Source organism: Diospyros lotus, chromosome 8 (genome assembly GCF_014633365.1).
Source record: "Diospyros lotus cultivar Yz01 chromosome 8, ASM1463336v1, whole genome shotgun sequence".
NCBI classification, from domain to species: Eukaryota; Viridiplantae; Streptophyta; class Magnoliopsida; order Ericales; family Ebenaceae; genus Diospyros; species Diospyros lotus.
This window is the reverse complement of record NC_068345.1, coordinates 3,801,833-3,818,080: the sequence shown is the minus strand read 5'-3', so window position 1 is coordinate 3,818,080 and position 16,248 is coordinate 3,801,833. Positions and strand designations below refer to the sequence as shown.

The following is a 16,248-nucleotide window of genomic DNA, read 5'->3' as shown; positions in this document are numbered from 1 at the left end:
ATGTCTCATACGAAGTTCGCGCATCCCATGCACGGTTCCCTTGGATTCCTCCCAAGGAAGGGAGCATCTCGCCACAGAGGAAAAGGTATGCCTGGTTTCTGTGGTCATTGTTATTGAATTAGCAAATAGGTTGTTTTCCTGCAGAGCATCATGTTGTTATTGTTTGTCGAGGCAATGTTGAATGTGATATTTGCAAACAAGTCTCATTTTGGATTAACATGTCACAATATGCACTCATGATGAGAGAATTGCACTTTGAAAATGGAGCAAGATACTAGTGGTGACAATTTTGGAAACACAGATGTTGGGGTATACAAGATGATAATGTAAAATGCTGATATGGTTATTTTCATACACGATCACTATCTGCCAAATAGAAACCATATCTGTGTTTTGTGTTCTTAGGCAAACACAATGAGTTCTCATTCATATATCTTTTCGGATTATTGAGAAGTACCCAAAAATTTAAAATTCTTTCTTTATTCGATTTTTTCCCGAACAAATGTTTTAGTTTGTTTATTGCTCATAACACATGCTGTCGTCTTCTCCATCTGATTGCATTATTTCTTAAATACATTCCTATGAATTGTATGCAGTGTAAAGGGTAATAATTGGTAATGCTAATTCGGTTGTCATTGTCCTCTGCTTATACAGTGAAGGCTTTTTCTAATGATGATCCATGCAAGCCTTGCAAGCTTACTGCCTTTCTTGGTTGTAAGGCTGGGATGACCCATATTGTCAGGGATGTTGAAAAGCCTGGTTCAAGTAAGGAACTTTCTTTCTATGTATACTGGTTGTATCATCTGCTAGAGATAGTTTCGCAACAACATTTTGACTCTAATTTGATGATTGGTTTTTGTTAATACGGAAAACCTTCATTTCTACTGTAAAATCGTTGTTAAGGCACTTGAGAATTATGCTCTTATTTGTAGTAGAAAGACTAAATTTTAAGTCGTGTAAACATTTGGTGATGCCATATATGTGTTGCTTGGATTAATGTACTATGTTTAAATTTTGACTAATATGTTTGGTTGGCTTTATTGTTATGTTATATTTTGAGACCTTTCTATTTTGTGGGACATAGAATCAAGTTGAGGTCCTTGTATGATGTTGTTCGAGCTGCCTGTATGATGAAAAACTCTTATTTTCTCCAATTTTCATGGTTTATTATAAATGTTAATTCTAATTATGTGTATTCTTGTAGAGCTTCACAAGAAGCAGACATGTGAGGCTGGAACAATTGTTGAGACTCCACCCATGGTGGTTGTTGGAGCGGTTGGTTATGTGAAAACCCCATGTGGTATGTGTCGTTCATTGAACATTGTGTGTGCCCAGCATCTGAGTTAGTAGGTGAGAATGTAGTTCTACAAGAACTGGTGCAAGTCCAAGAAGAAGGCTTTTACGAAATACTCCAAAAAGTATGAAAGTGATGAAGGGAAGAAAGATATTCATGCACAGCTTGAGAAAATGAAGAAGTATGCAACTGTTATAAGGGTTTTGGCTCACACTCAGGTTCAAAATTGTGATGCATAAATTTGTTACTACTATGCTATTGTTAATGTTGGCAGTTTGATTTGCTTGATTTCTTATTCCTTTGCACCTTTTGCTGTAAAAGATGATGCAGTCCTGGCTAACTAAATATAAATTTAGCAAAAAGATAGAAAAAAAGAATCTAAATTTGCAGTGTCAATTGGGTGTCCACTAGCATTGTAATTATACTAGATGCATCACCTATGTAAGAAAATGCATTTAACTCTCACAAGGTTTTTGGTCTCATGTGATATAGTGCAGGATCTCGTGATTAATTATTAAGTTAATGAGGTATTTATGCCTGTAGGGCTGTGCCAAGATTTAAAATTATTAGTCAATAGGGGTGTTTGAGAGCCTATTGAACCTACTTACTAGTTTTTGAGCTATAAAGTGGCATTTGCCTTGATCATAACATGATTTGTTACTACACCTCCTTTTAGATAAGGAAAATGAAAGGACTGGAGCAGAAGAAGGCATACCTGATAGAGATCTAAGTTAATGGTGGGACTATTACTCAGAAAGTGGACTATGCTTATAGTTTCTTTGAGAAACAAATTCCTATTGATGCTGTTTTCCAGAAGGATGAGATGATTGACATCATTGGTGTGACAAAGGGTAAAGGTTATGAAGGTGTTGTCACGCGATAGGGTGTGACCCGTCTTCCACGTAAGACTCAAAAGGGGTATGAGGAAAGTGCATGTATCGATGTCTGGCACCCTGCTTGAGTTTCATTCACTATTGCCAGGGCTGGTCAGAATGGTAGAAAAATATTATTGATATATCTTTGTGTATATCTTGAGCTATACAAAGGTATATCAATGACAAAAAAATTCATTGTGAGGCACATAGAGACGCATGGAAACGAGTGATATTTTGATCATAATATCCCTTTATGTAGTTCAAAATGTACAAAAATGATGTACAAGTTATATGATTCGAATGGATATCACCACCAAACTAAAATAAACAAGAAAATCTACAAGCTAGGTAAGGGTTGACAGAAAAGTCACATGTCAGTTTGTTGACATGTGATAATATTATTGGTTAAATTACATATTTTGTCATAAGGTTTGAAAAAGGATGAATAAGGGGAATTAAGTATTATCATATGTGAATTAAGGGGTCAAATTACAAATGAAACAAGTTTAAGTTATCTTTTTGTGAATTTTTTTAAAATTTAAACACCAAATCTACATCATGTTTAAAGAAGTAACTATCCAAATATAAGGTTAATGCCACATTTGAAATGTTTACACATGCAATATAAAATTAATCTCAAACTAATTTATTTTGTATTAATAAGACAAAATTACATCCCATGGTCATGAATAAATTAGGTTGGGCTAGAGGATTAAAATGTGAAACACGTGAACAATTTTCTTACAAATTACATATGGCATCCCTTCTTTTCTTTGCCCTTTCTCCATTTTCTCGTCAAATATATCTTTTTTCTTTATCTCTCATATTTTCACTAGTAGCATCTTTACTCTCTTGTCATCTACGTTGAGACACTATGATCTTTCAACACCAACATATATGTAGCATCCTTGCTCTCTCGTCATTTACGTTGAGACACTACGATCATTCAACACCAACTATACATATGTATATGCTCACGCAAACATTCATGTTTATTAGTTTGTTGAAACTTAGCATTGGGGTTTTATAGCTCCAACCACACTAATAATTTTTTTTATTATTTTAATATAATTAAGATGTATATAATTATGTTTGAATATAATCTAAAAGCATAATTATATATGTAAATATATAAAAATATAATTATATGACAAGTGGCTAGTTTAGTCATTTATCATTTAACATCATGTAATGCCTCCTTAACATTTTCAAACATAAAACATAATATAATAGTTATAATCTCAAGTAATATATCATTTACTAAACGTGAAATAATATTATTTAATTTAATCATTATTTTATTTTGTTCTTAATTTAATATATAAATTGTTTTTGTGTATTATTGATAACTTAGGATAATATATTTTGTAATTTATAGTTTGTATATATTTTATAACTTTTGATTTGTCAATGTTTTAAGACAATAAAAATAGTTTTGAGGTATTGCTCAATACAAAAAAATTATATTATATAATAATTTTAACATTATCTAAAAACATTATGTAATATTAAGAATGATATTATTAATTAATAAAAAAATAGAATGATTTTAATAAAATGAAAAGTTAATAGAACATTACTTTTTAATTTTGTTAAAAATAATTCAAACAAGTTGGCCTAGCGGGCCGGGCCAGCATGGGTCGTAGGTTGTCCGGGCTGTTTGGGTGGGCTGATAGGTTGGAATTGGATCAGACACAGACGCCTTTAGTTAAAAATTCGTAAAGGCGGGTGATTCTGTAATTTCAACGATCTTCAGGGGGAGCTTGTACTAATACAGAAACTATATAACAAGGGGTGCTAGGGTTTTCTCAGACCTGTTGGAAGGCGAGGGCCGACTGCCGCCAGAGGAGTGCTTTGGTAGTTTGGTTTGCTTCTCTCTCTCTCTCTCTCTCTCTCTCTCTCAATCTGAGTTTGATTCTAAGACACGTACATATATATATATGTATATACACGTTCATTAGAACCAAAACTGTTTATTCGAATTTACATCTGCACATTCCTGGTTAAGCTCTAAGCGTAAGAAATAGGATTAACGTTTATGAATATGTAATCGCATGATTATGATTAATAACGTTTTGGTGATCTGTATGGTTGCTAAAACTACTGATGAGATTTCAGCGTTTATGTACATGAGGTTTTATTTGGATTCTGTTGCAATGTTCTTTACTTTTGTTTTGTTGAGTAATGATTTTTTCCCCCCACCCATTTAAGGAGGAGGAGAAGGATGTCTCACAGGAAGTTCGAGCATCCCAGGCATGGTTCCCTTGGATTCCTCCCGAGGAAGCGTGCATCCCGCCACAGAGGAAAAGGTACGCTTTGTTCCCTAGTTATTGTTATTGAATTAGCAAATGGGCTGTAGAGCTTCATTTTGTAGTTATCATTTATTGATAACCATATGATATCTGCAAACCATTCACACGGTAGATTATCTTTGCAAGATATGCACTCGTGATGTGAGATTTGCACTTTGAGAATATTGGAAATATTAACGGTTGGATGGGGCGGGCAATTTTGGAAATATTGTGGTATTGGATATGCTGAAATAATTAAATCTAACTCTTTTTTTTTTGTTTTTTTTTCTTTGCATACTTGTAGCAACTAGCAACTGTGCCTTGGTTTCTTAGGATCAGTAATTCATGATCATTTTCTGCCAAATAGAAGCCATTTCTGGTGTTTTTTGTGACTTGTGCAAATATAATGTTTTCCCTTTCATATAGCCTCTTGGGTTAGGGATAAGTAGCCAACTTTTTGACCTGTTTCTGATTAATTTATCCTACAAATGCTGTAGCTTATGTTATTGGTCGTTCTATGTGATGCTAGGATTACTGATACCACCAAATTCTACAATAATCCATGATAGATCTCATTACTTCTTGAATACGTTGCTACTAGTTGTATGCAGTGTAAATTGTATAAATTGGTCATACTAATGTGATGGTCATCCTCCTGTGCTTATGCAGTTAAGGCTTTTCCCAAGGATGAACCAAGCAAGCCTTGCAAGCTTACTGCATTTCTCGGTTATAAGGCTGGGATGACCCATATTGTCAGGGATGTTGAAAAGCCTGGCTCAAGTAAGGAGCTTTCTTTCTATATATGCTGGTTTTATCTTCTGCTAGAAAAAGAAAACAGCATTTTGATTTTAATCTGATCGTTGGTTTATTAAAATGGAAAACATCATTTGTACTGTAAAAGCACTATTGATGTACTTTTTTCAGATGCACTGTTAGCGGAACTTGAGAAGTATAAATTCTTATTTTTGGTAAAAGACTAAAGTTTAAGTCATTGAAACATTTGGGATATCAAGCACGTGTTGCTCGGATTTAATTTGCTATGTTTAAATTTCGGCTGATATGTTTGTTAGACTTTATTCTTATACTATATTTTGAAACCTTGCTATTTTATGGGACTTGGCATTAGGCTGAGATCCTTGTATGATGATGTTGGTTGATCTCCGTGCATGATGAAAATTTTAATTTAGCTATATGTTTTTATGATTAGTGACTTTTAGAGTACTACTCTTATGGGTCTTCTAGTTGAAGTAAAATTTGTTCTTGGTTAGCTTGTAGAGTGTCCTGTTTTGCAGTTATTGCCATTAGAATCTTATCTTCCCCAATTCTCCAATACTAATTATGTTTAATTTCCCTAGAACTTCACAAGAAGGAGACATGTGAGGCAGTAACAATTATTGAGACTCCACCCATGGTGGTTGTTGGAGTGGTTGGTTATGTGAAGACCCCACGTGGTCTGCGTTCATTGAACACTGTATGGGCCCAACATCTGAGTGAGGAGGTGAGAAGGAGGTTCTACAAGAACTGGTGCAAGTCGAAGAAGAAGGCTTTTACGAAATACTCCAAAAAGTATGAAAGTGATGAAGGGAAGAAAGATATTCATGCACAGCTTGAGAAAATGAAGAAGTATGCATCTGTTATAAGGGTTTTGGCTCACACTCAGGTGCAAAATTGTGATGTTGGAATTTGATACTAGTATTTTATCCCAAACTCTGTTATGCCTTATTTTTGTTGATGTTGGTAGTTTCATATCCTTGATTTCTTAACACCTACTGCTGCAAAAGATGATGCATTATAAGTTCAACAAAAAGAAAGGAAAAGAACTTCAAATTTTCAGTGTCAATTAGTTGTCAATTAGTATTGTAATATGTATTAGATGCATCCACCTCTTCAAGAATATGTTGTGTCTTTAAATAGAAAAAGAAATAAAGAGAAGATGATATACATTTAACTCTGACAAAGTTTTTGGTCTCATTTGATGTTATTGGTCAGGATCTCATGATTATTGGTCAGCAAACTTTTTGCCCCTAGAGGGCTGTTTAATTTTGACAAAATTTCTAGATTTGAAATTTGTCAACATGTTTTTGAGAGCTGCTTGGACCTACTTTCTAGTTTTTGAGCTTTGATAGAACTCTTTCCTTGCAGCTTATGGCTTGAATCTGATGCTTCTTTTTTTTTCTTTTTTTTTCTTTTTTTTTTGGGGGGGGGGGGTGTCTCTTGCTGGTGCTAGTTTTTTTTTTTTCGGGGGGGTGGGGGGTCCGTGTTGTAGAGGTGTGTGCGCATGCGTCTCCCTTTTTGTTCCTAGTGAAATTTTAAGACTCTACGTGTTCATTCTGCATATTCCATTTTGGCGTCTGCCTTTAGATTATAACATGGTTTATTACTGAACCTTTTAGATCAAGAAAATGAAAGGACTGAAGCAGAAGAAGGCACACCTTATGGAGATCCAGGTTAATGGTGGGACTGTTGCTCAGAAAGTGGATTATGCTTATAGCTTCTTTGAGAAGCAAATTCCTATTGATGCTGTTTTCCAGAAGGATGAGATGATTGACATCATTGGCGTGACAAAGGGTAAAGGTTATGAAGGTGTTGTCACGCGATGGGGTGTGACTCGCCTTCCACGTAAGACTCACAGGGGTCTGAGGAAAGTGGCATGTATCGGTGCGTGGCACCCTGCCCGGGTTTCATTCACTGTTGCCAGGGCTGGTCAGAATGGATATCACCACCGAACTGAAATGAACAAGAAAGTTTACAAGCTTGGCAAAGCTGGGCAGGAAGGCCACACCGCCATCACTGAGTTTGACAGGTCAGTACTCGTTATGTTAGTTAGACATCCTTTTGGTGCTCCTGTTTTGTTTTGTTCTCATTTCTGTTTTTTTTTTTTTTTTTTTTTTGTGTTTCCGCCTGTAACATGGACTAATTTTTGTTCACTTAAAATCAGAACCGAGAAAGATGTGACGCCCATGGGTGGCTTCCCGCACTATGGTGTAGTGAAGGATGATTATTTGATGGTAAAGGGATGCTGCGTTGGGCCGAAGAAGAGGGTAGTTACGCTTCGTCAGTCGCTGCTCGCACAGACTTCTCGTTTGGCCCTTGAGGAGATCAAGCTTAAGTTCATTGACACATCTTCGAAGTTCGGACATGGACGTTTCCAGACCACACAAGAGAAGCAGAAGTACTATGGACGCCTGAAAGCATAATATTCCTGGTTAGTGAAATGGGGCTTCTTCTTGACGTCTCCAAAGGCATGCATTTATTTGGACCAGAAATGTCTTTTTGGATATTATTGAACTGCCTTGATGCAAGTTTTGTTTCGTTAAAGAGATTTTGAGTTTTGAATATTTTGGATGGTAATTTTTATATTTACTGTTGCTTGCCAGTTTGTTCGCCAGAATGATCGTAATTTTTGGTCCATATTGGTGAGAGGTGATTTGGAATGTTAGTATATGATATTGAGGAACTCGTAGGTTTCTTCTTAATTCTCTGCCTGTTGCTGATGCTGATGCGCGTTGTGTGGGTGTGGAAAATAGGAATGGAAGTAAATAAAAAAGAAAAGAAAAATAGGAACGATCGACCAAATACAGTCATTTTTTCAGCCAGCAGAGTATGTAAATGAGGAGGAAAAGCAGACTGTATTTCCCCTACTACTTCTCTAACACTATTGGTGTGCTGCTGCTTGGAGTGTTCATCATTCTTTTCAGTCGGATTTTATAGTAATCTAAACTGAGACAAATACTAAATAAGTTGTAAAATTGACCGATTCGGTCCTTAAATAAAACCAAACTAACCCAACTCAACTAATTTCGGTTAGATCTCGGTTTCAATTTTATTTGAACTGTCACTTTTTTTGGCTTCTAATTTTACCTTAAGACAATTTAATTATGATGTGCTTTGGTAACTTCACATTTCTTAACTTGTAGAAAAATACAAAAAGAAAAGGTTTTTTTATACGTACAATAATACACTCTTTTTTATTATATTTATATATATATCATATTTTTTGCTTTATAAATAGTGTTATTTAAATCTTAATCAAATTAAATTAAGCTAAGTTGTTACAATTTTAATATTTTACGTATGAATGGGGATTTTAAATCTTTTATTTAGAAATCCTCTATGTATTTATTCATTATTACTACTACTTTTATCTGTCTTTTGGTTTCAACCCACGGGTTTTGTATTTTTTTATTAAATTTAATTTAATTTAATTGTAAATGAAGTATCAGTGCAAAAAATATAAATTTTTATACAAGTTATTAAAATCACAAAAAAAATATAAGCGAGTTGCCATTATTATATATGATAGCGCTTGAAAACAAAATCTTCAAAAATATGCGAGCAAAAATAGAGTGCTTGCCGGCCAATCAGAATAATAGTGCAACCGTAATCAGAGCCGTCGATTCCTTATCTCCTTCCGGGTCAAATTGCCCGCAGATGGCGGTCGCGACGCTTTCCCTCCAATCTCTGTGCTGTGCCTATGGACGCCATCGCAATTCGAGCTTCGCCGACCCTATTCACCGCCAAAACCCACAGATCCCTCTCCCTCTCTTCACTCTCTCTCTCTAGAAACCAATTAACATTCAAGGTGCAGGGCAAAGGGCGAGGAGACGACGTCGTATTCAACTCCGCAGCTTACGAGGCCGAGAGGCTCCGACTCGACGACGAGGCCCGGCGGTCCATGGCCGAGACGTCAGCGAAAGCGAGAGAGGTCGCAAACGGGGACGACCCGGACCCGAACCCGAACCAAAGTGTTTGGAAGTGGGCGATCCGGAACCGGGTTTGGGACGCTATGGAGGCCCGGAACATTGCCCAGTTCCCTCGGCCTGTCCACCACCGCATTCCCAACTTCGTTGGTGCCTCGGTCGCTGCTGATAAGGCACGTATAGTTGTGTAATCGAGTGGGGATTTTCTGGTTTGTGTTTGTTTGATGGGAAAATTTTTGGCAGTTGAGTGGGTTGGAGGTGTTCCGGGAGGCCAAGTGCGTGAAGGTGAACCCGGATTCGCCGCAGAAGCAAGTCAGATTCCTCACACTAAACGGTCAGTTATAGTTGTGTTATATACATTCTGCTCATTTGATTACCCTAAACAACTCTAGTTGGTCCATGACAAAGACGATTATTGATGCTTGAAGTAGAAAAACTTGGTGTGTGTTTGTTTTTTAATTTATTTGCGTAGAAAGCTGAAAGTATTTAGAAGGTAACTCAAAAGCTTTTTGAATCAAGAGAGAATAAAAAGCTCGTAAAATAAACACCACAACACACGGGTTAATTATATTGACTACCCCTGAGTTTTGGTCTAAAAATAGGGAGTATTATCGCGCTTCAAAGATTATATTGACCATCATATTTTTACAAAGTTGTAGGTTTCCTACCGGAGTGTGCTTTTTTTTTTGGGGGGGGGGGGGGGGGGGGGGGGAGGGGGGGATGGTATGGCAATGGGTAGGACAGTTATCCCCGTTTTGTAAAGGCACTAATAATGGAGTGGAATGGGATGAAAATGGATAGATGGAAACCCTTTCTGTCTGTTCTTCTTGGAAGCCCTATTTTTCTCTTTTCTGAATTGGGAATGAGTGGAAGGAATGAAAATTGATGGAAAACTTTAGTTTTATGTTTTAGCAACATCAGGCTTAATTATTGTATTTAAGTTACTTTTCCCTTGACAAAACGTTATCTTTCTATTAAGATGGCATTAATTATTATCTGTTGTTTAGTATTTTTTCCACTTCATCCATTTCACAGTAGGATAACGTTTTTTATATTACTTTCTGTTCCCCGTTCTTTCAAACAAGAAAAAATATTTTACATTCCATTTTACTCCAGTGCATTCCATTCAATTTCATTGCTAACTTTCTCCCAAACAAAGTCGTATTAGATTTTTTTTCAAAGAGCATAACGCCCTCCAATGTTCAAATTGCCAAAATAAATTACTTACATTATTTGATAAACCTTCTTTCTTTCTTGGTTACCCAACCACCTTTTCATTTTTGGTTGGAACTCATGGTTCTTTTTCTTCAAATTTCAAATTTCAAGTATATTGGTATAAAAGGAGAAGAAACTGTACATTTATAATTTTATTGACATTGTTAACTTGAGGGCACTGAGTTAAAAGAAGCAAAAAGAAAAAGGGCCATGTTTGTACATTTTTAAGGATCTAAAGGATGTAATAGTCAGCAAACTCATTTTAAGAACTTTTTTATCTATGCAACTCATATTTTGTTCATGTGACCAAGTTCAAATTAATTCTAGGAACTATCCTCTAGCTCTAAAGGAAACTTTATACAATTTTCAAGAAACAAGAGTGGTTTTTGTTCATGAGGGATACTTTTTATTTATAGGCTAAACTCCACAGATGGTTTGTGTAATCTTCCAAAAGCACAAAAAGTAATGCTTTTTTTTGCCTTTTGCCACTATAATAAAAGAGGTAAGGTATATTTTGCATTTTTATATAATTTGTTTTTCAAGATAGAGCTAAAAGGGAAGTTTTATCGAATGGCTATAAAACCATCTTCGTTGTATGGCTTAGGATATTGTGCTGTTAAATGTCAACGTGTGAGTGCAACTGAGAAGGTGAAAAATGTTATAATTTTATTTTTTACTTGAATTTAGATTCTAATTTGGTTGAATTTAGATTCTAAATGTTATAATTTTATTGGAATATATATATATTTCATCCCACAACTGTAAGAATTATATTGAATACAGATTATTGGAGCGTTATTCCCAATTTTTCACTCTCTCTCTAGTTTTCTCTGTTCTCTAATTCTTATATCTTTTCAACCTCATTGTTCCAATTCTTTGTTTCTTCTCTGAGGTTTCTTCTACTTCTGTTTTCTGTGTTTCACTCCCCCTTCCCCTGTCTGTCATGTCCAGCACTATCAGATTCTACACCTCCAATCTGAGATGCTTGAACCCCCTTTTCTGGGATGCTTGCAATCGGTTATCCTGGTACCTCTATCTGTACTTGTGGCCTTAAATGCACCCATCACCAAGTTGTTAAACAATCAGTTTCCTATTGCCTTAGGTGCGTGCAACCCCAACAGGTTCCAATGAATTCCTTCTTTTGCTACAACCTTCACTATTTTTTATTTTCTCTTTCCATATATGTGTACTGTCCAGACGATTTTGATTAATGGGATTTGATAGGCAGGTTCTAATATCATGTATTGGGATGTTCAAGATGATGATCCCATGAATGCAATGGAAACAAATAAACAAGCATAATAAAGATAGAGAGAGAAACAAAAAGTAGACAGTATTTAGATAATTCTTTTGTGATGGTCTTTCACCAACCCAATTAAGTCTTCAAAATGTGTGATAACTGTTATTAATGATGGTAGTCTACCAATGTGGGTTGGATCCCACATAATAATCTGCATCTGGAGTTGATAACATTCTGACTGGACCCAACTATACTCATTATTCTTTTGTCCTGGTATTTCACCAACCCAATTAAGTCTCCAAAATATATGATAACTGTTATTAATGATGGTAGTCTACCAATGTGGGTTGGATCCCACATAATAATCTGCATCTGGAGTTGATAACATTCTGACTGGACCTGACTATACTCATTATTCTTTTGTCATGGTCTTTCACCAACCCAATTAAGTCCCCAAAATATATGATAACTGTTATTAATGATGGTAGTCTACCAATGTGGGTTGGATCCCACATAATAATCTGCATCTGGTGTTGATAACATTCTGATTGGACCTGACTACACTCATTTTGTGTAGGTGGGAAGAAGTTATTAACCCCTCAACCGCGTCTAAGGACAGGGTTTTTCTCTGTACTTGAATCCAGTATGTTATCTCCTATTACCATCAATGAGGCATGCACCTCAGTTGGTGTTGCCAAGTATGGAAGACCAATTGGATTGGATGAAAAGATAAAGGTAGATATAATTGTCATTGGCTCAGTGGCTGTTGACCCAAAGACGGGTGCTCGACTTGGCAAGGGTGAGGTACATCTGATTCCTACTTGTATATTTGTGCACATTCACATTTGGAATGATTCAGCATTTAACCTCCTTTGGAGGATTTGTGCTTCTGACTGGTCAAACAATTGGGTTTGTTTTGCTTACCAATTAAATTGTTTACAGTTTGTAGAATATTTCTGCAGCTAATATAGTTTCATGAAGTTCTTGTTCAAATATCATTCATACAATAAGGAAATACCTTTTATTCTTCCGTGGGTAGGAATCTTGTAAAAGTATCCTCAAATGGGAGATTTTTATGTCTTTACCTTTTAGGTTTAAGAATCTGTTCGTGTTACTATAAGGATTCTACTTTTGTCATGATTATTATTCATTGAGATAGAATCTTTAGGGAAACTTCTCATGTTAGTACATTTTAAAAATGGTCATGACTTCACAGAACAAGGTTTGATCTGTCAAACGACAACAGACCAAGCCTTATTCCTACTAGTAGGGTTGGCTACATGAATTCTAGTTTACCAATTTTTTTTTTTAATATATATGATTGTATCTTATGTAAATTGTGTTTATATGTTGTACAAGTTAATTTCACGATATCAACCATGTAATGGAACACGATCATTTCAATTCTCTTCATTCACTACAATCTCATGAAACTTTTTCATATAAATATGGTTTTGGAACTTTATCTTATCATTCTCTCACTAGAGAGTTGTGCCAAGAAAGGCATCCGGCATAATATTTTGCCACATTGTTCTGTTGTGTAGATTTGTATTGTCAATATGACTTTTAGAAGTCAATTGATATTATGAATGTTGTGCCACCAACTCTTAACTTTATTAGGATGAGGTGCAGTTGATGTTGATAAATTGATGATCATATTTTTTGTAAGTCCATTATATCCCAAGTCATGTATAAGAGTTTCTCACCAAGTTTTGCTTGGTCTTCTTCCCTCACCCTTTTGCTACCAATTTTTTTCATTCTATCTACTCTCCTTATATAAGCTTCTACTAGTTTTCTTCTTACATGCTCAAACCATCTTTAATCACATTTTTTGCATCTTATCCTAAATAAGAGTCATTCTAATCTTTTTACTGATAACATTATTTCTAATTCTATCTTTTCTTATATGGTCACCATGCACTGTAATATCCCCATCTCAATTGTGCTCTTATTTTGGACATGTTGGTGTTTATCCCCAACATCACATGATGTAAAATAGATCTGGTCATATTGTTGTTTGATAAATTTTCCCTATTAGCTTTAAAGGGATTTTACACTCGCATAAATCAATCAAAATATTTGTTTTAAAATCATCTTGCATTGATTTTGTCAGGAACATCCTCAATAATCTTCTTATCTTTTTTGGATAATGGATCCTTGATCCTTTTACTGTTTTTTTCTTAGAATGACTTAATTTTTAAGTCTTATTATAACATCACCTACACCTCTATATTTACTAAATTTACATTCCGTATATTTTGGTTTTCAATTTACTCATCTTCAAGCCTTTGGATTCTAAAGGCATTCCGTTGTACCTCAAGTTTAATAGCCATGCCTTGTTTGGTCTCATCTACCAGTACAATATCCTCTGCAAATAACACACCAAAATTGGGGTTATATCGGGTGAGCTCATTAGTCACATATACCAAAAAAAGAGAAAAACAAAACGAAAGCTGATATCGATTTGTAAAAGTCCATGGGAATCATTAGACTATGTTTGTTTTGGGAGTTGGTCACACCGGCCCTCTACAAAAGGTGTAAGGTACAGTACCATGTTTTGGAGTCTGGGACATTATTTAGGTTCTTTTCTAAAGCAAAAGAGATCTGCAGGGATTTGCAGAATTGGAGTATGGAATGCTGAGGTACATGGGTGCTATTGATGACCTGACACCAGTTGTCACATCTGGTGAGCACCAGTTTCTTTTGCTTTCAGAAAGCATGCCTTATGATGATTTAAACATGGTTTAAAATGGTATGTTCCATGATTCTCCATATTTGAGCAAATAGATGATGGGAAACTAAAATTTGAACGCTACCTTAAAAAGTTTTCCACATGAACTATCACAAAAACTCTTTTTGTGCTCTTATGAGCACATATTTTATTTTGAGGTGGTATTCACCATGGTAGGACATTATAGGCCTTAGAGTTTGATAATTAATGCAAAACATTACTGGTAAAACTGTAAACAGGATCACGAGGATCATGCCTGAGCAATGGTTTATCAATTGTACTAAGAAAACAAGCCAATTGGTCTAGCACCACTCTTTATGTGTGCTATGCATTTGAGGAGTCTGTCAGCAAGAGGAGAACATAAATTTGAGTTAGTGGTTTGGCCACTATTCCATTATGGATTTCAGGATATTCAACCTTGTCTTCTCCATTGCTTTCCATTCTATTTGATCATGACTGTAACTGTTTGTGTATTTTCTTTCTGTATTCACATTTCCATTGTTGCTCTTTCTAGATTGTTTGAATGTGTGAACTGCATTCGCAGTGCATGACGAACAACTGGTAGATGATATTCCAGTTGAGAATCTATTAATCCATGACGTACCAGTTGACATCATCTGCACTCCAACACAAGTAATCTTCACCAACACATCGATTCCAAAGCCTCAAGGTAACCACAACTCTGCATTCGTCACTTCATTTTGCTGCCCTCAGAATTTTTGTTTCAGTCTGTTAAGAAAGGACAGACCTGGCCCATGACAGATTTTCATAGAAGATAAGGTCACAAATAAAAAAGACTAGCGAGTTAGAATTCAACCTGTCGATCCCACATAATAGAAATAAGGCTCGATATGTTGGGTATATTTCTTCCTTTGCTTCTACAAATCTTAGCTGCAAACATAGCAGGTGATTTTTTAAGAGGAACTTCATGACGAACTTTCTTTAGTCGACTTAATCCAGATAGAATAAGATTCAATTAGAACGTTCTTATTCGCTACATAAGCCTGTCTGACTCCAACCTGTTATCTTTGTCAGTAATCTACGCTTGAGATTGATAATGAAATCTTCTCTTTGTTTTTTTTTTTTTATGGTTTTACTAGGAATTTATTGGGACAAATTGTCGCCGGAGAAACTGGGCCAAATTCGAATACTCCGAGAGCTGAAGAACAAAGTTGAAAGGGAAACTGGACAGAAGCTTCCTTGTGGCCCGCCGGAGAAACTCCCCCCTGTTGCTCAACGCCGGTCCTAGATTTTGTTCTTTTCCTGAAGGAGAAGTAGTTGGACAAGTTGGTAGTTTTGAATTTCATGTGTGTGCCACTATAGTTTGTAACCGAGTGATAAGAGGAGATAACACTCACGAGCTCAAAATTCTTAGTTCGAATTTTAGGAGTCTCAACCATTCTGAAATTAGATTTTTAGTGTATAATTCTACTTATCGAGAAAATGAATTTCATGTATATTTGATTAAAACAAAGAGTAGAAGAAAATGTGAGCTGATTTTTAGTGACGCAGGTGATTTGGGAGAGGTTCTAGTTCTATTAAAGCCAACAAGAACACAATTAGAGTTGAGCTTTTATGTTTGATTGGATGTTTCTGTTTTAGAAAATATTGAACATCTGTTTAACGAAAAGGGGACAAGAAGTGTTTTTACAAATTTAATTTTGTTTCAAGTTTTTGGAATACCGTGACACACATGTGAAGGGAAAATTGATTGAATTTTGGTTTTTTGACTTTGATATTTTTTGAATTTTAAAATTTTAAGTCACGAACTTTTGAAAATTAGTTACAATACTCTATTTAAAAGGTTAAAGTTTTGCCAGTATTACGATTAATTTTAAAAAGTATAGAAATAATTAGATAAATTTAAGAATTTAATGGTTATTCAGTCCAAATGAGGAAAGG

The 16,248-nt window shown here is 35.5% G+C and overlaps 2 protein-coding genes and 1 pseudogene across 4 annotated transcripts; all 3 read left to right on the top strand.

The window, feature by feature from the left end:
* Nucleotides 1–2,528, top strand: LOC127807421 (60S ribosomal protein L3-1-like; annotated as a pseudogene).
* Nucleotides 2,529–3,960: 1,432 nt separating this feature from the next.
* LOC127807419 (60S ribosomal protein L3-like) lies at nucleotides 3,961–7,936 on the top strand. Of its 2 annotated transcripts, none has more exons than XM_052345256.1 (6): nucleotides 3,961–4,026; nucleotides 4,381–4,478; nucleotides 5,130–5,240; nucleotides 5,816–6,120; nucleotides 6,854–7,263; nucleotides 7,399–7,936. In XM_052345256.1, exons 2-6 carry the CDS (start codon nucleotides 4,394–4,396, stop codon nucleotides 7,655–7,657), a joined length of 1,170 nt encoding a protein of 389 aa, XP_052201216.1. In that variant the 5' UTR covers nucleotides 3,961–4,026; nucleotides 4,381–4,393; the 3' UTR covers nucleotides 7,658–7,936. The 2 variants fall into 2 exon arrangements, with proteins under 2 accessions (XP_052201216.1, XP_052201217.1); XM_052345257.1 differs by having other exon boundaries at nucleotides 3,968–4,034.
* Nucleotides 7,937–8,802: 866 nt separating this feature from the next.
* LOC127807420 (5-formyltetrahydrofolate cyclo-ligase-like protein COG0212) lies at nucleotides 8,803–15,853 on the top strand. Of its 2 annotated transcripts, XM_052345258.1 has the most exons (6): nucleotides 8,806–9,333; nucleotides 9,404–9,494; nucleotides 12,193–12,419; nucleotides 14,226–14,301; nucleotides 14,891–15,016; nucleotides 15,447–15,853. In XM_052345258.1, exons 1-6 carry the CDS (start codon nucleotides 8,935–8,937, stop codon nucleotides 15,593–15,595), a joined length of 1,068 nt encoding a protein of 355 aa, XP_052201218.1. In that variant the 5' UTR covers nucleotides 8,806–8,934; the 3' UTR covers nucleotides 15,596–15,853. The 2 variants fall into 2 exon arrangements, with proteins under 2 accessions (XP_052201219.1, XP_052201218.1); XM_052345259.1 differs by lacking the exon at nucleotides 14,226–14,301 and having other exon boundaries at nucleotides 8,803–9,333; nucleotides 12,193–12,414.
* The last annotated feature ends 395 nt before the right edge of the window (nucleotides 15,854–16,248 follow it).

Bases quoted from the DNA above. Each gene is read 5' to 3' on its own strand.
- LOC127807419 (XM_052345256.1), top strand. From the start codon at position 4,394: ATGTCTCACAGGAAGTTCGAGCATCCCAGGCATGGTTCCCTTGGATTC. The intron at 4,479-5,129 runs GTACGCTTTGTT...GTGCTTATGCAG, and splicing joins ATCCCGCCACAGAGGAAAAG to TTAAGGCTTTTCCCAAGGAT. The intron at 5,241-5,815 runs GTAAGGAGCTTT...TAATTTCCCTAG, and splicing joins TGTTGAAAAGCCTGGCTCAA to AACTTCACAAGAAGGAGACA.
- LOC127807420 (XM_052345258.1), top strand. From the start codon at position 8,935: ATGGACGCCATCGCAATTCGAGCTTCGCCGACCCTATTCACCGCCAAA. The intron at 9,334-9,403 runs GCACGTATAGTT...AATTTTTGGCAG, and splicing joins CCTCGGTCGCTGCTGATAAG to TTGAGTGGGTTGGAGGTGTT. The intron at 15,017-15,446 runs GTAACCACAACT...TGGTTTTACTAG, and splicing joins ATCGATTCCAAAGCCTCAAG to GAATTTATTGGGACAAATTG.